The sequence below is a fragment of the Manis pentadactyla genome, chromosome 7 (assembly GCF_030020395.1).
Source record: "Manis pentadactyla isolate mManPen7 chromosome 7, mManPen7.hap1, whole genome shotgun sequence".
Lineage (NCBI taxonomy): Eukaryota > Metazoa > Chordata > Mammalia > Pholidota > Manidae > Manis > Manis pentadactyla.
This window is the reverse complement of record NC_080025.1, coordinates 127,698,540-127,725,251: the sequence shown is the minus strand read 5'-3', so window position 1 is coordinate 127,725,251 and position 26,712 is coordinate 127,698,540. Positions and strand designations below refer to the sequence as shown.

At 34.3% G+C, this 26,712-nt stretch overlaps 1 protein-coding gene across 5 annotated transcripts in view; it reads right to left on the bottom strand.

The window, feature by feature from the left end:
- KLHDC10 (kelch domain containing 10) overlaps positions 1-26,712 on the bottom strand; it is a 56,036-nt gene that overhangs the window by 9,467 nt on the left and 19,857 nt on the right. For 3 of the 5 annotated variants that reach the window (XM_036909035.2, XM_036909033.2, XM_057504760.1), the window contains exons 2-6: positions 19,033-19,119; positions 5,211-5,432; positions 3,659-3,813; positions 2,362-2,510; positions 478-562 (exon numbers count right to left, since the gene is read on the bottom strand). In XM_036909035.2, coding sequence (XP_036764930.1) covers positions 478-562; positions 2,362-2,510; positions 3,659-3,813; positions 5,211-5,432; positions 19,033-19,119 — 698 coding nt within the window. The remainder of the gene's footprint in view (positions 1-477; positions 563-2,361; positions 2,511-3,658; positions 3,814-5,210; positions 5,433-19,032; positions 19,120-26,712) is intronic. The other 2 variants (XM_036909034.2, XM_057504761.1) reach the window with 1 other exon arrangement.

The window sequence follows — 26,712 nt, the reverse complement described above, 5'->3', positions numbered from 1 at the left end:
GAGCTCTGCTGCCTACTCTAGACTGGCCCTGGGATGTGTGGATTTAGAAATGCCACAGGCATGGATGATTAAAAGCCCTGCAGAGCTGAGCTCTCAAATAGCCCTAAACATGTCTGTTCTTTTTAGATACACAGCACTGACAGTGAGAAGGATGTGACATTCTGAGAATCCTGGTTCCAATTCTATTTAATTGCTTCATTCAAGCTACCATCTATTTCAGTTTCCTCATCCATTTTTGCTGGGGGATGATTTTTCATGAAGTACTTTCAGGTGTGATAAATACAACTGTCAACTGAAAAGCCTATCTCGGGCACCAAGTTTGGTCTTATAAAGAACATCGAACAAAAAATAGGTGTTGATGAAGAACCTGCTCAAAACTTAAAATATTCACAGGAACAGAATCATCTTGCTTAGTATAACACATGCATCTCTCTATCCTTTTCCCTCTCCATTTTTGAAAAAAAACAAACAAAATACCTTGTTTAAGGAATAAGCTGTCCAGGAAGTACCACCTCCCAAGATGTAAATCCTCTGCCCATCATGTGCAATTTCATGTCTGTATCTGAAAATATACAATAAAACCCATCTATAATGAGGTGGAAATTATCTACCTAAGGATGAGCTGCAAGACTTTATTTTTATTGAATCACTATTTATACAAAGTTATTAGAAATAACCTAAATGTTTAACAATAGTAAAATGATTAAATTACAGAATATACATAAAATGGTTAGTATGCAACCAATAATAATGTAGACATAGAGAATGGTTAATATATTAAGAACTTCTTTTTCATGTCATTAACTAAAAAAAAAAAGTTATATAAGAGCAGATAGGCTACACTCCCTTAAAAATTTATAGATACACAAACACACACAGAAAATGACTATGAGACTATATTTCAAATGTTTTTTTCCTTTTTTTAAAATTAAAGTATCATTGATATACAATCTTATGAAGGTTTCCACATGAACAACATTGCGGTTTCAACATTCATGCACATTATCAAGTCCCCCCCCCAACCCCATTGCAGTCACCGTCTGTCAGCGTAGTAAGATATTATAGTCATTACTTGTCTTCTCCATGCTATATACTGCCTTCCCAATTACCTGCCTATATGCTACATTTCAAATGTTAATCCTGGTTATCTCTGAATTTAGATTTTTTTTTTCATTTTGCTTATTCATATTTTCTAAAGTTTCTATAATCTTTGTGACAACTTTGTATAAAGAGAGGAAATTATTAGAGTTTTAAAAAGATCTGCCTACATTTAATTAGAAACCCTAAACTATGGGCTTTCAAGTTAAGACACATTTTTTTTAACAGATACAAAGATACCAGAAAAATTATGCTACACAGAACTGTGAATATAATGTGAAACACCTACCAGAACTTTTATCCAAGAAGTCTAGCTAGAAAATGATTCAAAGAAGGCAATCATATGAAAATGCTTTGAAAACTTAATCTATTTCCTCCTTTTCCTGAGGGCCTTGGTACTGATAAAATAAATTACATCAAAATTATTCCAGTAACAGTCCATCTCCCAAGTCCTCTCATGGTAGTTCTGCAATAATCAGTCCATTAACATATTACAATAAAGATAAATTCTTCCTTAGTACCTATGTGCCATTTTGTTTAAAGAAAACAAAGAAAGACTGGGTTTTTTTTTAAATTCAGAGTGAATAAAAACCTATTTACTATCTGCCTTTAAACTGGAAGGAAACCCATCCATCCATCCAACTCACTCATGAGTGAATTTAATTCTAAGAAGGAGCAACTGCAGTTAGAAAAGGCAAGTGAAAGATTTAGGACTGCTCCTAGAAGGCAAATAGAATCATGTGATGTTTGAGTGTTTAACAGAGCACACTTAAAATGAATGATGCTCCCTCCCTTCCCCCTTCCTTCCTTCCTTCCAACCATCCAATCAACATTCACTGTGTACCATTATGGGAATGGCACTGTGCCCTACTCTGGGTATACAGCTGTGAGCAAATGAGCCAAAGAATCCTAATATGTAAGATAAGAAGGAAAATATAAAAGTAACTAAAAAGTAATTGTTTTGCCTGTAATATGATATTTAGTTACAACTGCTACCACTGGTATCTTCTCCAAAATGTTACCATTTTCCTAGTACAGAAAAACTTAAGTATAAGAGGAAATAACATGAGAAAAATTCTATAGGTCAGGGGGAAATACCATTCCCTCACCAGAAAACCCTTCTTTAATGCTGAACTTGGATTTAACAGCCAGTTAGCTATTTTAACCAGGCTAATGAGTTTTCTTCAAACTGTATTAACAATATTCTAAAAAAGTTAAACCTTAACAATAAAGAATAAATACACTTTAATCCTAAAACCTCACCTCTCTTCTGGTAGATCACAGGATAGATTGTTTGGTTTCAGTTGTGTCCACTCTCTAGTATTGAGATCTAATTTGTGTAGATCTGTGCTGTAAATATAGCCAGTTGTCCCTCCAAAGACGTACAGGGAACCGTTGATTATTGCCATGGCCTGGATAACAAGGAAAGGTGAACGAGACTGACTCGTTAACCCTTGATTAAAGGATGTAAACGTATACCCCAAAATCAGGATTTATGAAATTCTCTTGTACTTTTTAAACTTCTAAATAGCAGACCCTTCAAGGACTAAAGATTTTAGAGAACTCAGAGATGAGTTTTAGAAAGGCAAAGCTTTGCTCAACTGAACAGCAAGTTCTGCCTAAAGAGACAAGGGAATTAGATGCTCCTTAGGGGTCCTAGCCAACCCAAGAATTTAAACATCATGGACATAAGCATTCCACAGAAAGCTGCTTCTCTTTCTAAGCAGTCTGAAGAAAAATACTTTCTGGAAGAAGCAGATATGAAAATAAGCCACCAGAATCTCTTAAGTAAAAAGTCTAGAGTTGACAGTCTCAAAAACTTCACATATTCCACCAGCCCCTTTCTCAATATAAGTTCAGCTTTTGTTATGGTCTCTTCTTAGACTTTAAATGGCAGCTATGGTGGGATACAGAGTTATCTAGTATGTGCCTCTAGACATAGCTCTGAGCTATTTATCAGTACTAATGCCAGCCAACTGAAAAAGAATCAAAGCTTGGTTGTTTTAAGCTTAGCCCGTTACTCTCAAAGGGTCTCTGATGTATGGTGGGTTGCTCCCTATCTTTTTGAGTTTAACTTCTCAAACCTAGGGTTTAAAGCACTGGAAACTAATCTCTACACAATCTGTTCTAGCTCAGATCCACCCATATGAGAGTTCCTCACCAAGTGCAGGAGTCATCTACTCTATTACTTAGGCCAGCAAGCTCTTCAAAGGATCATATACTCTTAACGATGATGGGACCATATGTAGCCCTTCTCTCACTGGGAGGGGGTGGAGTCCTAAAGTTTCTTTAAACTTCCATACAGATCTAGATCATGATCCAAGATTGGATTTGAAACAAAGAGGGAGGGGGAGAAAAACAAAGAAGGGAAGGAAACAGATTTGCAAATTACAATCTCACATCAGAATTGAAAAATCAAACTTTTTTTGAAAAATAACCACAGTAAATTCATTCTCCATTTAAAAATTGGTAATAATAGAATATAAATAATCCTATATTGTCCTCAGGACTAGAAAAATATGAACAAACATATCCACTATGACTGGCCACAGATTGGTACCTGTCCATATATACGACTGGGTTTCTTCCCCCGACAGCTGAGTAGAGCCCATCGCTTATACTTCACGTTACAGACATGGACATCATTGCCGTTGCTCTCACCAAATGGGATGCCTGTACCTCCAAACACTAACAGGTTGTTTCCATGCAGTACGACTGGGGAAGGAGAAGCACAAATTACATTCACATACTGGCTACCTACGATGTGTTCCCACATAAACACAGAATAACTGAGAAACTAAAAAAAAAAGGTCTGCTTTAATGCTCTCAGAAGATGTGCTCAAAAAGGTCTGCCAAAAGGTCTAATTCACACTACAGAGACTATACCATATAGCTCATTGTTAGGTATGTGATATGTATTCAATACACTTGTGGAATTTATGAAATACTGTGTGTGCATAACAACAGGGAATGATGTGAACTACAGCACACTACTGCAGCTGAAGACAGCTCAGGCATGCAGCAGAGGAAAATGAAGTATCATCTTTGCCCTAATTAGTAAAGACCCAGTGGGATTCAGGATGAAGGGATAAAAGGAGCATTCTGTTTTCGCCAGGGGAATGATTTCTACATTTTAAATTATGGTTTCTGTCATCTTGATTCTCCACCAGATAAAAAGAAACACCATTATCCTATTGGGACCTTTGGTGCTCTCTTCTCTGTATCTTCTGTTCCTGTCACAGCACACACACACAAAAGCATGTGCATCCAAGGTTGCATATACTTTCCCTAGTGGCAAATACTCTCAAAATAGTGCTGCTGTACTATTTCAACAGTATTTTTTACCACTTCTTCAATTGATATAGTTTAAGAGTCAACAGCGTGGGCTCTGGAACCAGTGAGAGCTGGTTTTAAATTCTCATGTGACCTCAGGAAAGTTACTTAATCTCTCTAAATTAATCTTCGCAACAACCTCATGAGGTAGGAACTCTTATTATCTTCTCCATTCTTACAAACAATGAAACAGAAGTGAAGAGTGGTTACAATAACTTGTTGCAGGTTTCCTAAAAATGCCTGCAAGCTGGGATTCAATCCCAAGCAGTCTGACTCCAGAGCCTGCACTCTTAGCCATTACCCTAGGGCCTCTCTAAAACCTCAGTTTCCTCATTTGTACAATGGCAATAAGCCCAGCACCTGTATCATAGGGCTGTTGTGAGGTAAATAGATAACATGTGTGAGGTACTTTGCTCAATAGCTGTTATCATCATTATAAATCCCATTTGTTGATCTACTGCATTTTGATTAGCATATATATGATAATTGATATTGCACTCCCTGAGATATTACTAATCCTATTTTACAGGTGAGAAATTTGAAGCTAAAAATCATTAGGCAAGTAAATGGCATATAACTAGATTCAAACTCAGGACCATCCAATGTGCAAGTAATTCTGAATCACCTGCTATATTATTACCATAGTAAAAAGTCAACCTATTAACAGGGTTTAACCATACTACAATATTATTTTAAGTTATTGACAAAAAACTTGTGACATTGAACCTGACCTCTCAGACACTGCAAAAAGTCAGAAGTTCAGAACTGTTTGCACTCACGTGACATAGATGCCAATTCCCGGGGCATGTAGCCATCTGTGCCCATCTGGTGCCATACTCCTGTAGCAAAATGATACCTCCAAAGCTCCCTGAAGAGAGGATAGTCTTCATTATCTGGCCCTCCTGATTCATCATAATCTGGGTTATAACCTCCAAATACATATAGATTGGTATTATCTGCCACACAGCGATGTCCACTTCGTGCTGGTGGAGGTCTGTGGCCTAGGACAGAAGAGGAGCAATTTCCCACAGATGACCCAGCAGATTAAAAGCACAGGCAAAATTTGTTAACAATCATTTTAGCATTAAAATGGGATCAGGGAAGATTTATAACATGGATATACTTTTTATTTGCTTAGGTTATTTTATATATTCACACACTACTTAGTATTTTAAGGAGCTAGTCTCCATTTCTGTTTCATCTGACTACTCTCAGAATTATGGCATAACTGCAAAAAGATTTTTTCAAAGGGAGGCAAATAGCATTATGAAATTAAGAAAATGGTGTTTAACTTGAAATTTTCAAGAAAAGAAGGAGGAGGGGTTTAATAATCCAAAAGTTAACAGGACAAATTTTCTTATTTCCTTAGCAGAAAACAAAAACACAGGTCAACTAAATTAAACTGAAAATATTAGAGAACTACATAAATATAATCACAAATGTGAATGAGTCATGTATAAATAAAAATACACATACATAAAACCCATGATTTTTCCACAATATGTAATTATACACTTAAAAAGAAAACTGGCTTTCAAAGAGTCATAGCAAAATTTAGAATTTAAATACTCCAGACATTATGGCATTTAACAAAGAGCATCTTTCAACCAAATAAGAGCTTTACTAAGACAAGCTATTTCTATAATTTATACTTGAAAGGTTTCTGGAACTTAAGTTAGGTCAATTAGTTTGCTTAAAATTGCTTCAAGATAATTTTAGAGTAAAAAAACCTAAGACTTTATATTATTTCTATTATCCTTAATCTTTTTTTATCAATCTACACAAATCCTTATACAGCTACAGAACAAAAGATGCTTAAACATATATTGAGATGGAATACAAAGCTACTACAGTTACCCTAAAGGTTTATCTACTTTCATATAGATACTAGTGTCTATATGAATAGGTACTAGTATAACATTAATTAATATTTGTTATATAAATAAAAAACAAACATTTGTTATATAAATAAACATTTATTACCAACCTAACATAGGCCTCATATATTTTTTCTAATCAAAATCCTATTTCCTAGGGTATGCTTTTAAATAAGAACTGTAAAGATATTGCACATTTAGAGAAACTAAAAAACAAACTATGAGTCATTCAATCACTCAACTCCAACCCGTCAGCTCTGTTTGAGTCTTAGATGGTTTCTTACTGCTCAAGTACAAAGTCCTCAACAATTTAGAGCCTTTCATGACACAGCCTTGTCCTGATCTCACACTCCTGCCTGTTTAAGTTTGTCTCTCTGCTTGGAAAGCCAAGTCCTGGCCTTAGACCTTGGTCTGGTCTACATATCCTGCATTGCCTAGCTATGGAAATGCTCTGAGTCCAGCCCATACAGCTCTTTCTCATCAATAAAACACTAGGGCCCTGACAGTTCATTAACCTACTATTCAAATATAAGGGTGTACATGTACAATTAATAAGACTTTTACACAACTATGTAAATACATGAATAAATATAATATTAGGCAAACTATAATAAAAAAATTTACTCAAGAGCTGTGATTTACCTCGAGTAAACTCAATTTCTCTTTCTGGGAATCTTGAAACTCTAAGTGTGGTGTGGAAGAGCAAGGGCTCCTACAAATATCTAGATTTGAATCCAGGTTCTTTCTGACTGCTACTTTGAGCAAGTCACTGACCCTCATGGAGTTTCAGCTTCCTCATCTGTATAAGGGAATATTAGTCCTGTATCTTGCAGATTTATTATACTTGTTATTATGTTAAAATATGCTTATTGGTTTACATATGCATCTTTCCAGGTAGCTGTGAACTATCTCAGGAAAAAGAAATGTATATGTATTCACATTTCTATCACTAAGTCTAAAGCACACAAAAACAAAACAGGGAACAAATTTAATTTTTCTCTATTTTGTTAGCATTTGTTTTTCTCCTGCAAATAGACTATAGGCTTCTCAAGGGCAAAGATCATGTATAACAATTATCCTGTATCACCCACAATACCTAAAACTGCTGGAAATATATAATAGATACTAGAAATTTCATTGATTTTAACTGCAGGTCAAAGTAAATAGTGACAGGAGTGATCAAATGTTGTACAGCTCTCAGTGAACTTAGATGTTATTGTGCTTAAGAAAAACACAATTTCAGGGACAGGGAATGGATTATGCAATGGTCTTCTCAAAACACAAATGCTTCCAAAAATTAGCAAAACAAAGTAAAGAAAAAGACAGAGTTGCTATGGTCAACAGATGGGAACTCTAAGAATCTCTGTATAATGTCATATGCTCTATTAGTTGGAGCCAACAGATAATTTTTAAAACTGCTTTGGGTAAATATGAAGACATACATATATTCTACAGTTTTCGCTAAATGTCTGCACAAGCAGACATTCTAAGCTTACTGCCAACTATTTTTGTGACAAACATAACTCACATGGCTCAAAGACTGAAAAGTGAGTGAAAAGATGGTTTTATATTTATCTACTCATTCATTCATGCATTCAGCCAAAACTATTACTGGACACCTGCTGTGTACCAGGTGCTGTGCTAGGTGCTGGGGATACAATGGTAAGACCATTACTATTTTGTCCTCTGGGGCTTATAGGCTAATCCTGCACTGTACATTCCAGTGGCCACTGGCAACATATGACTATTAAGCACTTGAAATGAGGCTGAGATATGCTCTAATGTAAAATACCCACTGGATTTCAAAGACTCAGCATCCAAAAATGAGTGTAAAATTGCCAAATTTTCTTTGAATATATGTTGAAATTATATTTTTGATACCTTGAGTTAAATAAAATATTAAAATTGATGTCACTTGTCTTTTAACTTTCTAATGTGGCTACAAAAAAATTTAAAGTTTTGTGCCTTTATCTATAAACATTTCTATCAAACAATGCTGGTCTAGCTCAATAGCTGGCTCCTGTAAATAATTCCATTATCTATGTAAATTAAGCTGCCAGGTAAAGAGGACCTGATCAATGTTTGCTAAATATTAAACATCCTGCCAAGGAGTCTTACAGCTGGGAGTAAAGGCGTAACTCTTACTCTTTCGTTAATAACTAAAGACTTCTTTGTATGTATTTATAGCCCAAGAGTGACTAACATTGGAAAGCTGAATTTTATTTTAAATAAATCATAGAAATTTGTGGAGACTTAAGCACTAATTTTCATTATGTGGGGTATAGCACAGACTCATCAACCTTGACCAAAATGAAATTGGGTCTTAAATTATTAAAGTAGTTATCTGAATCCTCCCCAAAATTCTCAATATGCAAATCCCACTTCACTAAAAATTATTTGCTAGTAATGAAATCACCCATAGAATTAAGTGACTTGAATCAGGAACTCCCATTAAAACTGTATTGTCAAAAATTAAAACTGAACCTGCATGCAGATATGAACTCTTAAAATCCAAAAGGGAACATCTGGTTAAGGGGTTGTATACCTATGGTATCTGAGCCATCTTCTTTTCCGTGTGCTCAACAGGTCACAAACACTTACTCTTTACCCCAGGGATTAAGTAGGAGTTTATGGTAATGAATGAATTTAGGAAAATGAATGGGCTTTAGTTTCCCAGCCCAAAGAAGCTAGCTGAGATAAGGTAACTGATTATTAGGTTGCTGCGGATATTTTCACTATTACAAATAATATTCTAACAAAGCTTCCTTTACATGTATCACATGCAAATGCTTGAGTATTTCTGGGTCAAAAGAATATACACTTAACACTGTTATAGATGCAATATTGCTATGGAGCCACACTGCTCCACCAAAAGACTGGAACAATTTATACCCCCAGCAATGGTGTATGTAATCACCTATTTCTTCATTTCATTTGTGCTAATCTGACAGATGCACATCACTGTCAGGTGACACTGACATCATTTTTTAACTACAAAAATTTAAATGCATTAATTTGCATTTCCCTGGTTTTCATCAGTTCACATATTCATTGGCCCATTTGTGTTTCTTCTTTGGGGACTTGCCCGATCATATCCCTTGCCTACTTTACTATTTATTGTGTTATCTTCTCACAGATTTGTAGGCGTTATTTATTACATTTCTTTCTCCCAGCCTGCTACTTGTCTTTTAATTTTGGCAATGGCATCTCTTAACATACGAAGTTTTTGTGTAATTGAAGCTATCATTTCTTTTCAGGTTCCTTTGGTGCAGAAAAAAAAAAACCACTCCTTTGCTTTACATCTCATTTATCTCTGCATCATCATAAAATTATAAAACTATTCTCATTTTTATCTAGTAATTTTATAGTTTTTATTTTTATATTCAGAACCTGAATACACATAGAACTTGTTTTTGTACATTTTACGAAGTAGGGCTCTAATTTTTCCCCAAAAATAGATAGGCTATTGTCGCTAAACCATTTATGGAAAGCCACCCCTTCTACACTGAACTGAAATGCCATTTTTATCATATACTAAATTGACATGTTCTGAAGTAGAATTAGGAAAATTCCAACTTCCGGGTGTAGTCATTTTGGACATAAAAATCTATGGCTCTTTAAGAATGCACAAGATCAGTATAAAGCAACATCACAGAATGTTAATACAAAAGCTTGTAAATAAAATACACATTACAATTTATTGCTTAATAAGTCTATTACTTACAAGATGTAGCCACCTCTAGATGTGCTATCAAACATTTGTGGTAAGGCCATTAAAACAAAAAAAACCCTTTATTTCTAAAAGTGTTGACTATAAATATCAACTAGTCCAAAGGATAAATTCAGTTTAACTGGTCACTTCTTTCCAAATATAAAGCTAACCATTACCTCTACCTGAGAAGGTCTGTTGTACACCTACAAGTGTGGACAGGGCAGCCAAGACTCAAGCCAGTTGGCTCCCACCCCTAAACAGCAGGCAGACCTTTTTACTACTTCCAGAGTCCAAACTGCTCAGGCAAAAGTAATCCATGCTGATCAGTACACAGTATTACTTCTTGGTTATGTAAGCATCTCCTACCACAGGGACTCCATACCCTGTATGAGATGCATATGTAAAGATTTGGCTTCTTAGGACAGAGTAATCTTAGTGTCTAAGATAGCAGTAATAAAAGAAACTTGCTTTAGCAGATTCTGGTGGTAGCATGAGTTAGTTTCAAGTGCTGAGCACAGCATACTTGAAACAGCTATCACATTCTACCTAGTTGCATATGGTCATGGGCTTTGGGGCTCTGTTCGTTCCACTACTTATCAATTCCTATAGTATCGGCACACTGTTTTAATTATGAATGTTTTGAAGTACCTATCAACATCTAATAGGACAAATTCTCCTTTTTGTTATTCTTTTCCAAAAACTTCCTAGCTATTTTTCTCCTTTACTCTTAGAATAAATTTTAGAGTTTGTTCAAATTTACAAAAAGTCCCTTGGGCAGACACCATCTCATCCAGTGATCAAAGTTAACCTCAGAAGTAATGGGACAAATCAACATTATGTACAATGAGATGAATACAATATTACCTCAGTGATATTTCTACCCAAAATGAGTAAGCTGAATGTAATCATGAAAAAACATGAGACAAGCCCAGACTACGTAGAGGATTCCACAATATAACCAGCCTGTACTGTTCAAAAATATCAATGTCAAAGCTAAAGATACATGAGAAATGAATGCAACACATGATCTGGGGTTTTCTTTTACTGTAAAGAACATTATTGGAATAATTGGCAAAATCAGACATAAGGCTGTAAATTAAGATACTAATGTTAGTTTTATCCATTATTTGTAGTGTTGATAGTGTTTATTTCCTGATTTTAGTACTTGTTTTACAGTTATGTAAGAGAGTTATCTTTTCTATCTTTTCCTGTTTTTTAGGAACAGACACTAAAATATTTATGAGTAAAGGGGCATCATGTCTGTAGCTTACTCTCAAATGGTTCAAACAGAAAGATCATATGTCTATGCATAAGTGTGTATATATGTATAGAGAAGAGGAAAGCTTGAAAGGAGAGGAGAAGAGAGGAAGCAGGATAAAGCAAATGTGATCAAATGTTAACATTTGGGCATCTGGGTGAAAGATATAGAAGAGTTCTTTTTCTAAGTCTTGTAACTTCTCTGTAAATCTGATAATGTTAAAATAAAAATTAAATTTTTAAAAAGTCCCTTGAGGATTTTCTTTGGGATAAACTATGAAAGAATATAATCTCTAGCCATTTATCCCCATCTCTTTTGATAGCCATCAGTATAGTTTCATTATTTTCTTGTTTTTCATTTCTGAGCCTATTATAATTTTCCATACAACTATGAATAGATCTCTATTTTGTTCTATTTTTCTAATTGACTGCTGTCAATACAAAGGAAAGTAATTTACTTTGCAAGCTTAAATGTTATCCAGCCAATTTTCTGAACTCCAGTATTAGTTATCTTGAATTTTATAGTAACAAACATTATCTGTAATTAATGACAACTTTCAGCTCTTTCTTTCCAATATATGTACCTTTTATTTTTTTCCCTCATCTTCTATTGTATTGACTGAAACTTCCAGGACTGGGTTGAATAGTGGAATGATAATGAGCACTGTATTGTACTCTAGTGAGTATACTGGTAACGTTTCACCATTATATGTGATATTTGCTATTGGTTTCTTATAGACAGACTATTTTAAAAGAAAATTTTTATTGAAATGTAACATATCTAAAAGTGAATATACCATAAGTGTAGGTTGATGCACTTTAACAAAATGAACACATGCAGTATCAAGTTTTATTAAGTGCATTTTTTGAAATCATGAAGATCATACTTTTTCCTTTAACCTATTAAAGCAGGAAACTAAATGCATTCCATAAACAATTTAATCTTGATTTCTTACTTAGATTTATCTCTGCATTCTTATATATTTTTTAATTTACCATTCTTTCTTATTGTTTTGTTTTTCTACTTCTGATTTTACTGAAATAATCAAGCTTTCTTTTTTATTTCCTTTTTTTCTAGGAAGATCTACATCCTATTACCACTAGTATTTTTTTAAAACCCCTAAACTTTAATTTTTCTAACAATGTTAAAACTAAACCACATCTAGAAAGAAACGTGGCTATTAATGGTGGTTACCTCTGGCAAGGGGAAGTTACCTCTGGAAAGGGGAATGAGGTGATGAGTGAAGATGTGAAGCAGTACCTTTGCTTTTTGACATTTTTCCAAATATAACCTTTTATTTTTTATCTTTTTAATTTAACCTATTTTATTGTGAAATACAACACATATATAGGAATATATGTAACTATAAATGTATAGTTTAACAGATCATCAAACAACACATAATGATCATCCAGGTCAAGAAACAATACTACCGGCACCCAGATGTCCCCTTACCTTTCATTGATCACAACCCCATCATCCCACCTCCTTCACTTCTAGAGGAAACCTATTTATGGCAATCATAAAACTTGCTTTCTTTTAATAGCTTTATTGTACCTAAGTATGCATCCCTAAACAATACTGGGTTGGGTTTTTTTGGCCTAGTTCTGAAGTGTATAGAATAATATGTATTCTTCCTGGGCTATTTCATTCACAATTACGTTTCTGAGATTCATCCACATTGTTGGCGGGAGAGGTGGTCAATTCATTTCCACTGCCAAATAGCATTTCTTTGTATGAATATATACCACAATGTAACCAATCTATGTTAGGTGAATGAACATTTGGGTTGTTTCAAATTAGTGACTCATAATGCTTCTATAAACATTTTTGTACATGTTTCCAAGTGCACAGAGGCCCACATTTGTTGGCTATAAACCTAGAAAAGGAATTTTTGAGTTATAATGTATGGAAATCTTCACTTTTACTAGGTAAAGTCAAACAGTTTACAAACTACTGAGTATTAGTATTGTCAGTCTTTTTAATTCAGCAATTCAGCAAAATCTTTGTAGACTTATCTCACTGTGGTTTTAATATACATTTTTCCCATTACTAATGAGGTTGAGGACCTTCTCATGTTTATTGACCAGCTGGATTTTTCCTTTTGGGAGGTGCCTGCTCAAGCCTTCATACATTCTTCTATTGAGATGTCTGTCCTTTTTCTTTTCACCAATTTGTAGAAATTTGCTATATATGCTTGGGTTAAGAACCTTCATTTTTCATCCTATGTATTTCCATATTACTTGAATTTTAATAAGCACATATTATACCTGCAAATTCTAAAAAAATTGTATGATCTTCAGTTTTATTTCCTCCCTATTTAAGTCATCTGAAATGTTATTGTTATATATACATACATATATATATATAATTTATTATTCTTTTATAACATTTATTGTTCTTTTCTTAACATTTACACTAGTCTTCACAGTCCCCTTATTTAGACATAATTCTAAGTTGTACTGGTTTCTTTGTACACTACTGTTTCTTATATTAAAATCTTCCTCTTTCTTTGTTTTTCATTTTACTGGGAGAACCTCTTCAAAATAATTTTCTCAAAAAGGGTGTGTGTGTCACACAAACTGTCAGAGTTCTTATTAATTTTGACCCCCACTGAAACACTAGTGAGGTTGGATACAGAGTTCTGTGTTCAAAATAATTTTCCCTCAGAACACTGAAGGCACTTGTCTTCTCGCAAATCATGTTGCAGGTAATAAATACAATGCCAGTCTTAGTCTTAAGTCTATGTAAACTGTTTCCTATCTCTAGACTCTTTAGGTAGGTCAGTAATGAATATATAGGTGCTTTTTGTTTGTTTTTGCATTTTCCTGAAGGTTCCTAGGAGCGTACTTCATAGTTGAAAATTCAGTTTTTCTTCAACATAGGGAAATATTCTTTATTTCTTTATTCTCTCCCATTTGATTTTTCCTTCTGTGACTATACAATGGATACTAGATCACTTAGATCTATCCTCAAAGCATGAGTTTTCCTCATGTATTTTCTCTTTTGGTCTTCTTGTTTTATGGTCTATATAGTTCCTCTATTTTCAAATAAATTGGTCTTCAGCCTGTCAATTTTTTAACCCTCCAACTGTATGTTTATTTTAGCAATCAAGCCTTCCATACAGAACTAATTCTTTTATCATTCTTTTTCCCATGGCAGTTGCTTTTTTATTTGGGTCCAATTCACTCTGAACTCTGAGGAAACCTCCTGTGCTCAGAACTTTCTAAAGTTCCAATCTGCTTCCTCATGATCTCTATTTCCACATGGTCATCTTAGTCATCCTCTTCCAAGTCTAGTTTCCCTCAAATGTCTGTTGGGCCTTGATCATTTATTCCCATTAATAAGTGAAGGACTACACTTGGTTAGTAATTTTGAGAGACATGGATTTCAACAGTTGGATTACTCTGTTTCCAAACCTCCAAACGGGTGTTCTGATCGTCTACTCTGCAAGTGGTACACTGACAGACAGGTTTGCCTTTAGAAGTGCAGGAAAGGTAAACAGGTTTGCCTTAGTATTGCCAGAATAAGGAAAGCTGTATTTTGATGATACGGTCCTTTAATATACATCAGTCCCTGATGGAGCTCCCTTTCTTTTCCTGCTCCCATTCCACCCTCCCCACCCACTCTATGGTGGAGGTCTATTATCAAAGCTCTGCTTTGAGCTCGAACTCCCTCTCCAGTCCCAGTCTACAACAGCACTGCTTGCTCAGCCCTCCTCAAAGCAAACCCCCTACTTTGCTTGAGAAGCTGTTCCCATAGCTTCATCTTGGTAACTAATACCACTGCCAGAGCTCTTTACCTGAAAGAAGGGAGAGGAGTGAGAAAATAACTGCTATGGAAGCAGTCCCTTAGTCATTTGCCCTGATGTTCCATCTTTCCCCAACCTGCTCTCTCTTCCTCCACTTGCCGACTCTAGGCTTAGAGTTTCAAGAAAGAGGCTCTACTAAGAATTCTCTGGCTTCCAGTAAGCAGCAGGAACATCTATTTGGTGTTGCATTTTATTCTGTTCTGGTTTTTCAATACAACTCCAACTGTATTCTATTACCCTGAAATTCTTTGGAATTTCTGGTATTGTAACAATAATGGCAGCAGTTAATTTAGGTAACAATAACTCAGTGGCGGCTAAGTGTAAAAACTCTAAGGGCTTTGCACATGTTCTCTCTCTTTGCCCTTGCAATAACTCTAGGAGGTAGGTACTATTAGTATCATCTTAATTTTACTTGAGAAAATTGAGGCCAAGAATAAGGAACTTGCCCAAGGTCACACAGCAGGGCCTGGATTTGGATATAGATAATCTGGCTTCAAAGCCTCCCTTTTCTGTTTTTCAATACAATTTTATGATCTATTCTCTTTCTTATGTCTGTTTTGTCTTTTTCATTGATAGCTGAGACATACTGAGAGTTAAATGGGTGTGTTTGGTCCATCATTTTGTTGTTTTCATTACACCATTACTGTTTTCACACCATACTCTTAATTGGTAGAAATAACTTTTAGAGAAGATGCATGATCTTCTCTAAAGTGAAGGAAATCTAATGACAGAAAATGAGCCTTTTGAAACTGTATTCAATCAGAATTAACAGAGGTAATCCACAGGATTCCCAAATGAGAGGCTTGAAAGTGGCAATTTCAAAAGTATAGGTTTAAGGGTTTTTTTCATCTAAGGCAACAGTAAACAACAGCACTTACACATTTTCAGCAACTCATTGGTTTACTGTCAGCACCACCGCAGAGAAGTTGAGAATATACTAAAATTTTAGTACCATCTACTCCCTCACATCACAGCAGCTTTTTCAATAATTCAATTCAACTCAAATACATATGACATACTTACTACATACACTGTGCTACAAACTGGAGTTAAAGAAATTGAAGGCCCTGTTCCACTGTCCCTGCCCTTACAGAGCTTACAGTCTAATAGCAGGAACGGACAAGCACACACATGACTATAATTCAGTGTGGTAAGTGCTGTGACACTAGCACGTGCACAGGGTGCCATCAGAACAAAGAGGTCTTCCAAGGAGCTTTCCCTGGAAATATCTCTTAAACCGAATGTTCAAGAATATGCTATTACTGGTTTGGGGAGATTAAATTGAATGTATCATTTTTTTTCCCTCAAATCTGCCCATCTACCCACCTATATAACCACTGTAAAGAGTACAACAGTCCACACAGAAAGCTGAAAGTTTTCTTCACTTTTCCCTCCTCCTCTTCAATATTAGTCACCAAGTTTCATCCAATTCCATCCACTTCCTTATATTGCAAATTAACTCCCTATTCTCCATTCCTACTACAACTACTTTAGTTGCATCCTCCATCATTTCTCATCTTGATAATTGTAATAACCTTGTAACTGGTCTTTCAATAAAATCTCTTCACTAGTTAAAAAGAAAAAAACTGATCCTGAAAACTCCCCTTAGGGGTACCCCCACTTGATCAGGGTCCTCTCCAGCATCTTCTGTCCACACTCTTTCCCACTATGCTAAAATTCCTAGAGTTCTCTGAAAGATGTGTTCTGTTTTGTCTGTCGTTATTCAAGCTTCTTGGTCCCCGTGTTGAGATGCTCCAACCCTTCATTGCTAACACCTACTCAGCCCTTATGTACATGTCTTCTAAAGACATCCTGATGGACACTCTTATCTTTCTGTCCTCCCCACAAGCTGAGTCAGGTACCCCTTCTGTGTGATCCCATACTATACTATCTCATCAGGTCACTTACCACAAAGAATTACACTCAGATTATTCTGTAATTGTTCCCTTACCTAATTGTCTATTATCTAGATCACTGAGCTAGCATGGTGCCTGTTACATTGGAGGCAATCAAGAAATACGGAGAGAATGAAAAGAATGAACAAACGAACGAACGGACGAAGATAGTTAAGTCTGTGAAAGCTGATGAAAGAACCAAAGGAGATATGGAGAGGACAGAATGCTGGAGAAATGCCCACCTTTAGGGCGTAGGAAGAAAGAAGCTAGTGAAGAAAACAGAATGAACAATCGAAGAGATAGGAAGAAAATATCTAGGATTGTACAGTAAAGTATCCCAAAAGAAGAGAGAAATTTAAGAAGGTGCAGGTGGTCAACAGCATTAGACACTACAAACATGTCAAAGAAGGTGAGAACTAAGACAAGGCCACTGATTTAGAGGCAGGTACTAGTGACCTTGATGTTGCTAATGCTGAGTTTACTCCCACCTCACTCTTCTCAGCCCTGTCAGAGGCCATCTTCCTCAGCCATAATTTCAGGCAATTTAGGGCTTACAGAATAACCAAATGTATGAAACTTACCTGTGCTAATCTCTTTTTTTCATGGCTAAGAAATTGAAAAACAGAGAATATACAAAAGAAAATAAAATCCCACCATCCAGATATGTTATTTCACTATTGGTTTGTTTCTTGTACTTGTATTAAACTGATGTTATATTGAATTTTATACTCTAAACAATTATACTTAAATTTAGTCGGCCTAAGTTAGCTTTCTCATGGTAAATCAGTGAATTAGTATTCTAATTTATAAGCAGAAAAAATAAAAAATATTACATGTGCTTCCTTAGCCATGTGTGCACAATGGTTTTTCTGTCACATTACACTAAAATTACCTCTTAATTTATATCAATAAAATTTATACTAAAAGGTAGCACAATACCTTAAGTTTCTTGATAAATACTTTTTATTCTTTCCATGCTGTGGAGCTTGGCTGCTCAAAATAGGTTAGGTACTAATATAGAACAATCTATATTGAGTGCAGGATTTTTTTTTTTAAATCTTCAGTCAAAATTAGATATAGTGGCTTATAAATAATTTAATAAAGTCTAAATTACCACATTAAGTATGCTTGTCTGACAATTTGTTATATCTAGAAAAACAGTGTGACCAGTTTTTAACCCTCTCCTGAGATTTTCTTTTTTCAGTATGGAATATGCTTTAGTGGAAAAAATTTAAATGGAAGGGATGCAACATTTCTGCTAGGTCAAAGGATGAGAACATTTTTAAGGCTTTTGATTCATACTGCCAAACTGAATACAGAAAGGCTGTGTTAAATTTATACTTCCTTCAGTATATAAGCTTCATTTCTCCATGCCCTTGCCAACACTGGGTGTTCTTATGTTTAATTTTTGCCAGCCTAATAGGTGGAAATGATATCTTATTATTTTAATTAATAATGTGTATAATAGTTGTGAAAAGAAATATTTGTAAATATTTTTAACTTTTTTTATGAATTGATTGATTAATCATCTTCTTTTACCTACTTTTCTAGGGGGCATTTGTTTTTAAACTTGATTTATAAGAGCTCTTAATATAATCATGATATTAACCATTTGTTACAAATTTTTCTTTCCCCTTTTAATTTACTTATTTTTATTTATGGGTATTTTTTGACATAAGAGGTTTTTAATTTTGTACAGTCACATAAATTAATCTTTATTTCTTCCTTAGAACCATATTTAGAAAATTCTTTCCCACACCTATATTTTATAAATTATTCACTCAAAGTTCTTTCTAATATGGTTACAGTGGAATAATTTTATCTCTATCATCTAATACACACTAAGTGATTCTAACTCCCTAGAACTTATAATTACAATTCCAACCGTGGTCAATATGAAACACAGGTTTAAAAATTAAACTCTAGACTTCTCTTACTCCAATTTTAGCTGTTTAGACAATTTTTAAAAACCAGAGTTTTGAGTTTAGAAAATTCAAAGTTCCCTTTAACCCATATGAAGCACAGATCTCTTGCTAGTTATCACCCACCTCTCAAAAACCTGTTAGGGATCCTTATGATGGGACAGGACTGAATGAAGCGCCTCCTAACTGGGTCCCATCGTATTTTCTTCTTACCTGTTACCACAATTATCAGCAATAAGTCAGACACATACAACACATGGCAAATAATACATAGTTACTGTAGTTATAAAGACAGAAAAACAGGAAACAAAACAATACTTGAATACAGGAAGAAGTGATGTAAAGTAGCATTTAACCCTGTTTTGAAGTCAAAACAAAATTAAATTAATATATAAGCATTGATGAAGGTTTTTAACTCATCCCCAAAAGCATACAAACAATTATGTGCACCAATTTTCGTTATTCTGGTTCAACAGAACATGCATTCAATAATCACCAATGCCATCTTGTGGCAAAACTTCATCAGAAGCTTTACAAACAAATTAGAAATGATGAGTTTTTAAAGTCAGTGAATGTCAAAAAAGGAGCTCTGACTAAAATTAATGCAGCGTAACATAGGTTCCTGTTCTCTTCCAGGTTTGGTATTCTTTTATCAGTTTTGTGTTCAAAAGGATAAAGCAATGGGCACCTTTTTAAAATATGAAATAAGCTCATCTTCCTGTAATTAAAATTTTATGGTATCAACCAAATAAACATTCAATATCTTGGCCTTTCCACGGTTGGGGGTGGGGGACAGTGTAGTAAGGGAGAGGTGGAGGTGGGGGTGGAGAAAAAAGGAAATGCATTTCTTCTCAGGAAGCTTCACATTAACTCCAGGTAAAACTTGTTTTCTTACAAAAATAGAAGAAACATGCAAAGTATTAGAGAACTGTTAAATGGGGGTAATTTTGTCTCTTCCCAAAGTTTTCATAATCCCAAAGACAGCTCTTACTGGCAATAAAAATAATTAACATTTTGTATAGAGTTTAAAGTTTCAAAGAGCTTCCACACATATTACCTCCTTTGATCCTCACAACAATCCAGTATGGATTCCACAGTCATTTCATGAAGCACCTGCTGTGCCTTGAGCCCTGGGCTAGGCTCTAGGGCACCCAAAGAGGCTATGACTCTCAAAAGCTCATGGACTTGTGAGGAAGACAGATGTATAAATAATTACATCACAGCAAAGTAATTGCTATAACAGGGGCTATAAAAACACATTAAAGAAGAGATTATCATCTTAATTTTACAAGAAAGGAAGCTAAGTGACTTAATGCCAGAGCCAGGATTCAAGCCCAAGATGTCTGACTCTAAAACCTGCCTTCTTTTCCACTGTCTCAAATTCTTTAGAAAGCATATAGTTTTAGTTGGAAATACATTTAAATGTTAAATGTTCATCAGCAAGGTCTGGTTTGCTTACTATAGTACTTGTACATAGAAATACACAAATTCCGTGTAATGAAAGGGCTTTGCTTGCACATGTGTACTTAATATTGTGAAGAAAGACTTGTGAGCAAGAGCAAGAATTATTTATTTTGCAAAAGGGTTTATTTTTAATCCTCTAAGTCTTTTAAATCAGTAGTTACCAAATGTTGGTCTACAGACCTGCTAGGCTAAGGTGAAGATTACCAGTAAAACGCAAAATGAGAAAAAAATGTGGACAAGGCAATAAGTTTTTTTTTTAAGTTAAAGTGTTTCATTTAACAGTCTGTCCTTTTTTAGAGATTAGAAACTTTTTGTTATTAAATATGCTTTATTTTATGAGATGAAGGTGATAAGAAATGGCAGCTGTGTTGTTTTTAAATACTCTTTCTTGGAAAAATAGAAAATTTGCAAGGCCTTTATGAATCCCCAAAATATATATATCTTTAAATTTACAGACATCCAAAAGTCTGGAGAACCACACCTTTAAATCAGTACAATACTGTTGATGACTCATAAGTCCAACACTGTAAACCACACTGTCAAAGGATACATAAGATGTACAAGAAACTTCCCTTGCCCTCAAAAAGCTTATATTCTAATTAGGGAGACAAGACAGACATATAAAACAATTAGATAGCAAACAAGACAGAATATAACAAGTGATTAGCTTAAAATTCAATATTTTATGTACCAAAAGTGTTAAAATGTACATACCCTTTGACCCAGCTATTCCACTCCTAGGAATTTATTCCTAAAGAAACAATCACAGATGCATGGAAAGATGTATGGACAAATATACTTACTATGATATTATTTATAATGGTAAAAAATTAGAAACACTTTCTATGTCCAATGATAGGGAGATGGTTAAGTATGTATGCTAAATAAACATACTTAAATATGTTCATGTTCTACACACTGCTAAAAGGTATATACAAGAATATTTAATAATATGGAAAAACATTCACAATATATTGCAAATGAAAAATGCAAAGCACAAAATAGCACCAGAGTAGAATACCATATTAAAGAAAAAAGTGTTTGTATATATTCATGAAAAATACAAGAAGAATATACACCAAATTTTAGTTGTGGTTATCTTTGGGTGGTTATTATGAGTGACTTTTGTTTTTTCTCCTTAATGCTGGTCTTTATTTTCCAAGCTTTCTCATTGAGTAGGCATTACTTTTGGACTGGAAGAAAAACAGTATCATATTTAATTCTTTAAAGCTATGATTTAAAAAAATACTTAAAGAAACATACCAAAGTGTTAACAGCAGTTATGATGGGGGTTGAGGACTACCACCCCTTTTATATTGTCCAAAAATTATGGAAAAATATACAACAAATTTAGGGTAACACTGAATGAGTAACATTGGAAATTAATGAACCAAATTTGTTATAAAAAAATTCTTTTTGATCTCAGAGCTCTGTCAGACATCTTCAGCCTGCTTCTCTCTCAGCAACCAACTAATTCTGTCATAGGTATAGGCTAATATTGACTCTAAGGAGGTTGTTCACACGAGAATAGGCAACTGATTTCAGAACCCATGTTTTCTTCCTTCTCCAAAGAGCAGGCAAAAAGAGAAAACACCAATGCCTTTCCAAACACAGCAAACATCTGCCTTCCCAATTTCAAATAAATATAATCTTGATATGAAGTTTTGTTCATTGAAACTTTAATTTTTATGTATTTGGACCGCCAATCTTTATTTGTGACTGTTTTTACTCTTCACAAAAAACAAAAATCATAATTTCTTCAATGATTTCATCATTTATTTTTTTGCTAACTTTTAAAATGTTTTTCTTAAATGTATTAACTTCAATATGACATAGTCATTCAAAAAAATGAGATGGTAGGCTGAGCACACTGTGAACAAGCTCCCCTTCCCCCAAAGCCCCACAAATAACATAGAAGCCATTTTTTTAAAAAAACCAATAATCAAAAGAAAACAAGAAATGTTCCTAGTGGACTAAATATGAGAAATCACTGAAAAATGAAAAGCTGATAGAATTAGCTTAAAGCAGGTAACCACAGTCCTATATGCCCAACATAGAGAGCTATTACAGATGATTGGGGCAGCCCTCAGAGTAAAACCCAGACGTGGCAGATGGCAGGAAGAATTGAAAGAACTTACAGAATTTACAGCATGACTGGTTGATGGGGAAGCAAAAAAGTTACAAAGTAGGTCAACCTTTCCCACCCATTTACCTCTTTGAGTCAAGCATTATAGAACAGAGCCACTTGCTCCCAGATGGGAAAAGTAGGAACAATAAATACTAACACCTAGATCAAAGAGACAGGACACTAAACCTGGGTGGATATTAAATGCCAGGCTAAGGAGGCGACACTCACACTGAAGAAGACTAGCAATTGATATACTCCATCTCATTGCACATTCCATCTCAAACCACAATCAATGGAGACCTGCTGCAATAAACAGATGTAACATTCAAAAGAAGGCTGAGAAGGACTCTCAAAGATGAATGAGCACAAAACCAAGACTTACATGTGAAAAAGAGACATCAGTGTGACAAACAGAACTCACACCCAAAGAGAGTTTTTTTTAACTAAATAAATATATTTTTTAAATATATTTAAATATATAAAAAAAATAAATTTTTTAACTAAATAAAACAAAAAAAATTAGATTAAGTACAATAAATATCCTCAGAAATAAGCAAGATAATACATTTATATAAAAAAAGAAATCAACTGGAACTCGTACAAATTAAATTTTTGTCACTGAACTAAAAAACCTTAAAAAACTTAAAAAATTTTTTTTAACTAAATAAATATATTTTTTAAATATATTTAAATATATAAAAAAAATAAATTTTTTAACTAAATAAAACAAAAAAAATTAGATTAAGTACAATAAATATCCTCAGAAATAAGCAAGATAATACATTTATATAAAAAAAGAAATCAACTGGAACTCGTACAAATTAAATTTTTGTCACTGAACTAAAAAACCTTAAAAAAAAGGACTAAATTTTTTCAGTTCAACACATAAGCCCATACATCTATTGTCAATTGGCTTTGATAAGGGTGACAAGACAACTCAAGGAGGAAAGAATAGTCTTTTCAACAAATGGTCTGGGACAACTGGATACTTTTAAATCTAGAATTCTAAATCTACTCAAACTCTCACAGAGTGAAATTAAGACATTTTTGAATGTACAAAGAAACAGACACTTTGCTTCCTTCAGAATTCTGGTGAAATAATTACTTAGAGATATATATCTGGAATTTTCAAAAAAGGATCCAAGAATAAAAAAGGTATAAGGAAAGAGTAGGCAGAGAAATAGGTAAGGCCTTTAAGTTTAAATAAGTGCTGACTGCATGTTTAAAAAAGCCAGAAAACAAAACTTAACTTACTAACAAAAGCTTAATAACATTCAAAACTATAATCTCAGACAATGTAGTCAGAAATACCTGTGAGGGTAAGAAGAGGGTTTGTGAGAAGGGAAAGCAGAAGAATGGTAAAGTTCTTGTTTTGTTCAGAAGATACAGAAACTGATTAACATAGATATCAACAGAAAAACATAAATTTAAGTAGTACATAAAATATTTAAGAATACTAGTTTGCTCCATTCCAAACATTTAAGGAAGATATAATACCTATCTTTCACAAATGCTTTCAGAGAACAGTGAAACTCATTTATTAGATAGTAGAACCCTGATATCAAACACAGTCTGTTAAGGACATTAAAAATAATTACAGGTCAACATCTCTTATAAACATAGGCATAGGCACAAAAACGCTAAACAAAACATTACTAAATTAAGTCAGTTACATAAAAAGGATAATACATCATGACCAAGTGAAATTTATTCCAAGAAGTTAAGGCTGATTTAACATTTAAAAATTAGTATAACCTACCACATTAACAGAATAAGAAAAAACCCATATGATCACCTCAATGAATGCAGAGAAAGTATCTGATAAAAGTCAACACTGAGCAAACTGTGAAAAAAAAAAGAAGAAACTTATGCTCAGATAAAAAACCCGTACACAAATGTTCAGAGTAGCTTCATTCACAATAGTTGAAACCTGGAAACAGCTTTCCAGTGAATGAATGGTTAACAACAAATCACAGCATAGTGTACTACTTAGGATCAGTGAATGAATGACATGTGCACCAACCTGACAGCTTCTCAAGGAGTTACGCTGAATGAAAAAAGCTAATATCAATAAGTTACATATTATATGATTCCACTTATATAACAATCTTGAAATGAAGAAATTAGTGAAATGAAGAACAGATTAGTGGTGGCCAGGGGTTTGCCAGGGGAGATGGCTGTGGCTACATGAGGGAGCCCTGTGATGGCTCTGTAGGTGCTCACACAAATCTACACATGTGAAAAAACTGCACAGAACTCAATACAAACACACACACACACACACTAGTGTATGTAAAAAAATACAATCTGAGTAAGGTCAGTGGATGCTATCAATGTTAATTTCCAGGTTGTGCTGTTGTACAGTAGCAACAAGATGTTATCATTCTGGGAAACTAGATGAAGAGAGTATGGATTTCTCTGTATTATTCTGTATAATTGCATGTGAATCTACAATATCTCAAAGTCAAATTATAAAAATTAAATAAAAACCCAAGTGAAAAAACTGATTATGCTGATATGGGGCAGATTGCATCCAAAACAGTATGTCTGAAACATTATAAATATTTTAGTAATTTAGAACTATTGACAGAGAACACAATCTAAGAATTATGATTTAGGAGGCTATGCCACACAGTAATGGTCCTACTGCTGCATACAATTCAGCACCTATAAAGAATTTCAAAAGAGAAGCAAATTAGTACTATATTCAGAATCACTGCTCAGTTATACTGATTTGCTTACTGCACAAGAGCTCCAGGCCAAATGACTAATGGGGGCTAAAATCCAGCCTGCACTCTACTCCCCAGTGTACATACCCACAGGACTCTATTTACCTAGAAGAGGCATTTTGTTTTAAATTTACACAATGGTACACTTTGGGCTAGCAGTGACCCACTTGTTAAGTCAGTGATTTTTCTTTTAAACATTTATTATCAACTCTTTTCTTAGCATTCATATATACTCATTTTTAAATTTCTGCTTTTTTCCTTTCAAAACAAGAAAATCTGGACCCATAGCAGGTCTGTTCTCCTGGTTGGGTACAGAATATTTTTTAGGAGGCTTTAGTTTTGCCTCAAATCCTTTTTGAAACAAAGTGGCACATAACACAAACTAAAATATAAATTACAGTGCTGTATTATACTGGCATTATATACATATATATGTTTGTGTGTCTATATATATATAAACAAATGTATTCCTTAACAACAATACTGTTCCAAGAACTCATTTAATCCTCACCACAACTCTGAGATAGATATTATTATCACTTCTAATTTATAGATGAAGAAACTAAGAGATTAAGTAATCTGCCCACCTTCACTTAGTGAAGCAAGTGAAAAATCAGGGATTCAAACCCATGCAGCTTGGATCCAAACCACTCTTAACCACTGTACAATAAAAGCTCTTAGTCACAATTCAGTTTGACACCTGAAAAACAAATCAGTTTGATACCTGAAAAAGTATGTCTAATGGAGCATTTGATAAATACTTATTAAATCAATGAATGAATGAATATTAAGGCAATGATTCTCAACCAAAGATATACTCTCACAATCCCCAAAGAAGTTTCTCTTCTCTCCCAAGATTCTGGTATTATCCCCCATTATACCATCATATTGCCACCTTATTAAGAATAAAAATCCTAAAAAATAAAAAGAGTAACAACACAAACAAATAAAAAGCACAGTAAGTCACTGTACCTAATAGAATAACCATAATGTTTCCCATCCTTAGGTTTTTAGGGGTCAAAAAGAGGTTAAGAACAACTGTGCTGGCAACTTGAACAGCCAGTTCAATTGGAAGGTACTCCAATCCTTTTAAGGGCCTTCAAAGCTAGGGTGTGAGAGCTGATGAATATTCACTGGCTTCTACTGTACATCCCTAAATCACACACAGGAAGTGTATCTTCAAGGAATTAAAATACTGAGGAAAGAGCAGCAATTTGCCGCCCAAACATCTAACCACATCCCTTATTCATTTACTTAAAACTGTCTCTCTCTCTCTCTCTCTCTCTCTCTCTCTCTATATATATATATATAGTTCATATATATATATATATGAGAGAACATATATATATATATGTTCATAAACTTAGATATTTTTCACACTAAGAAAAGAATAAACGGTAAATGAATGAAAATTTCTGGTTTTTGCCTTCTCTGTTGCTTGCCATTTCTATTGTGCACTAAAACAGTTCATTTCCCCTGCCATGC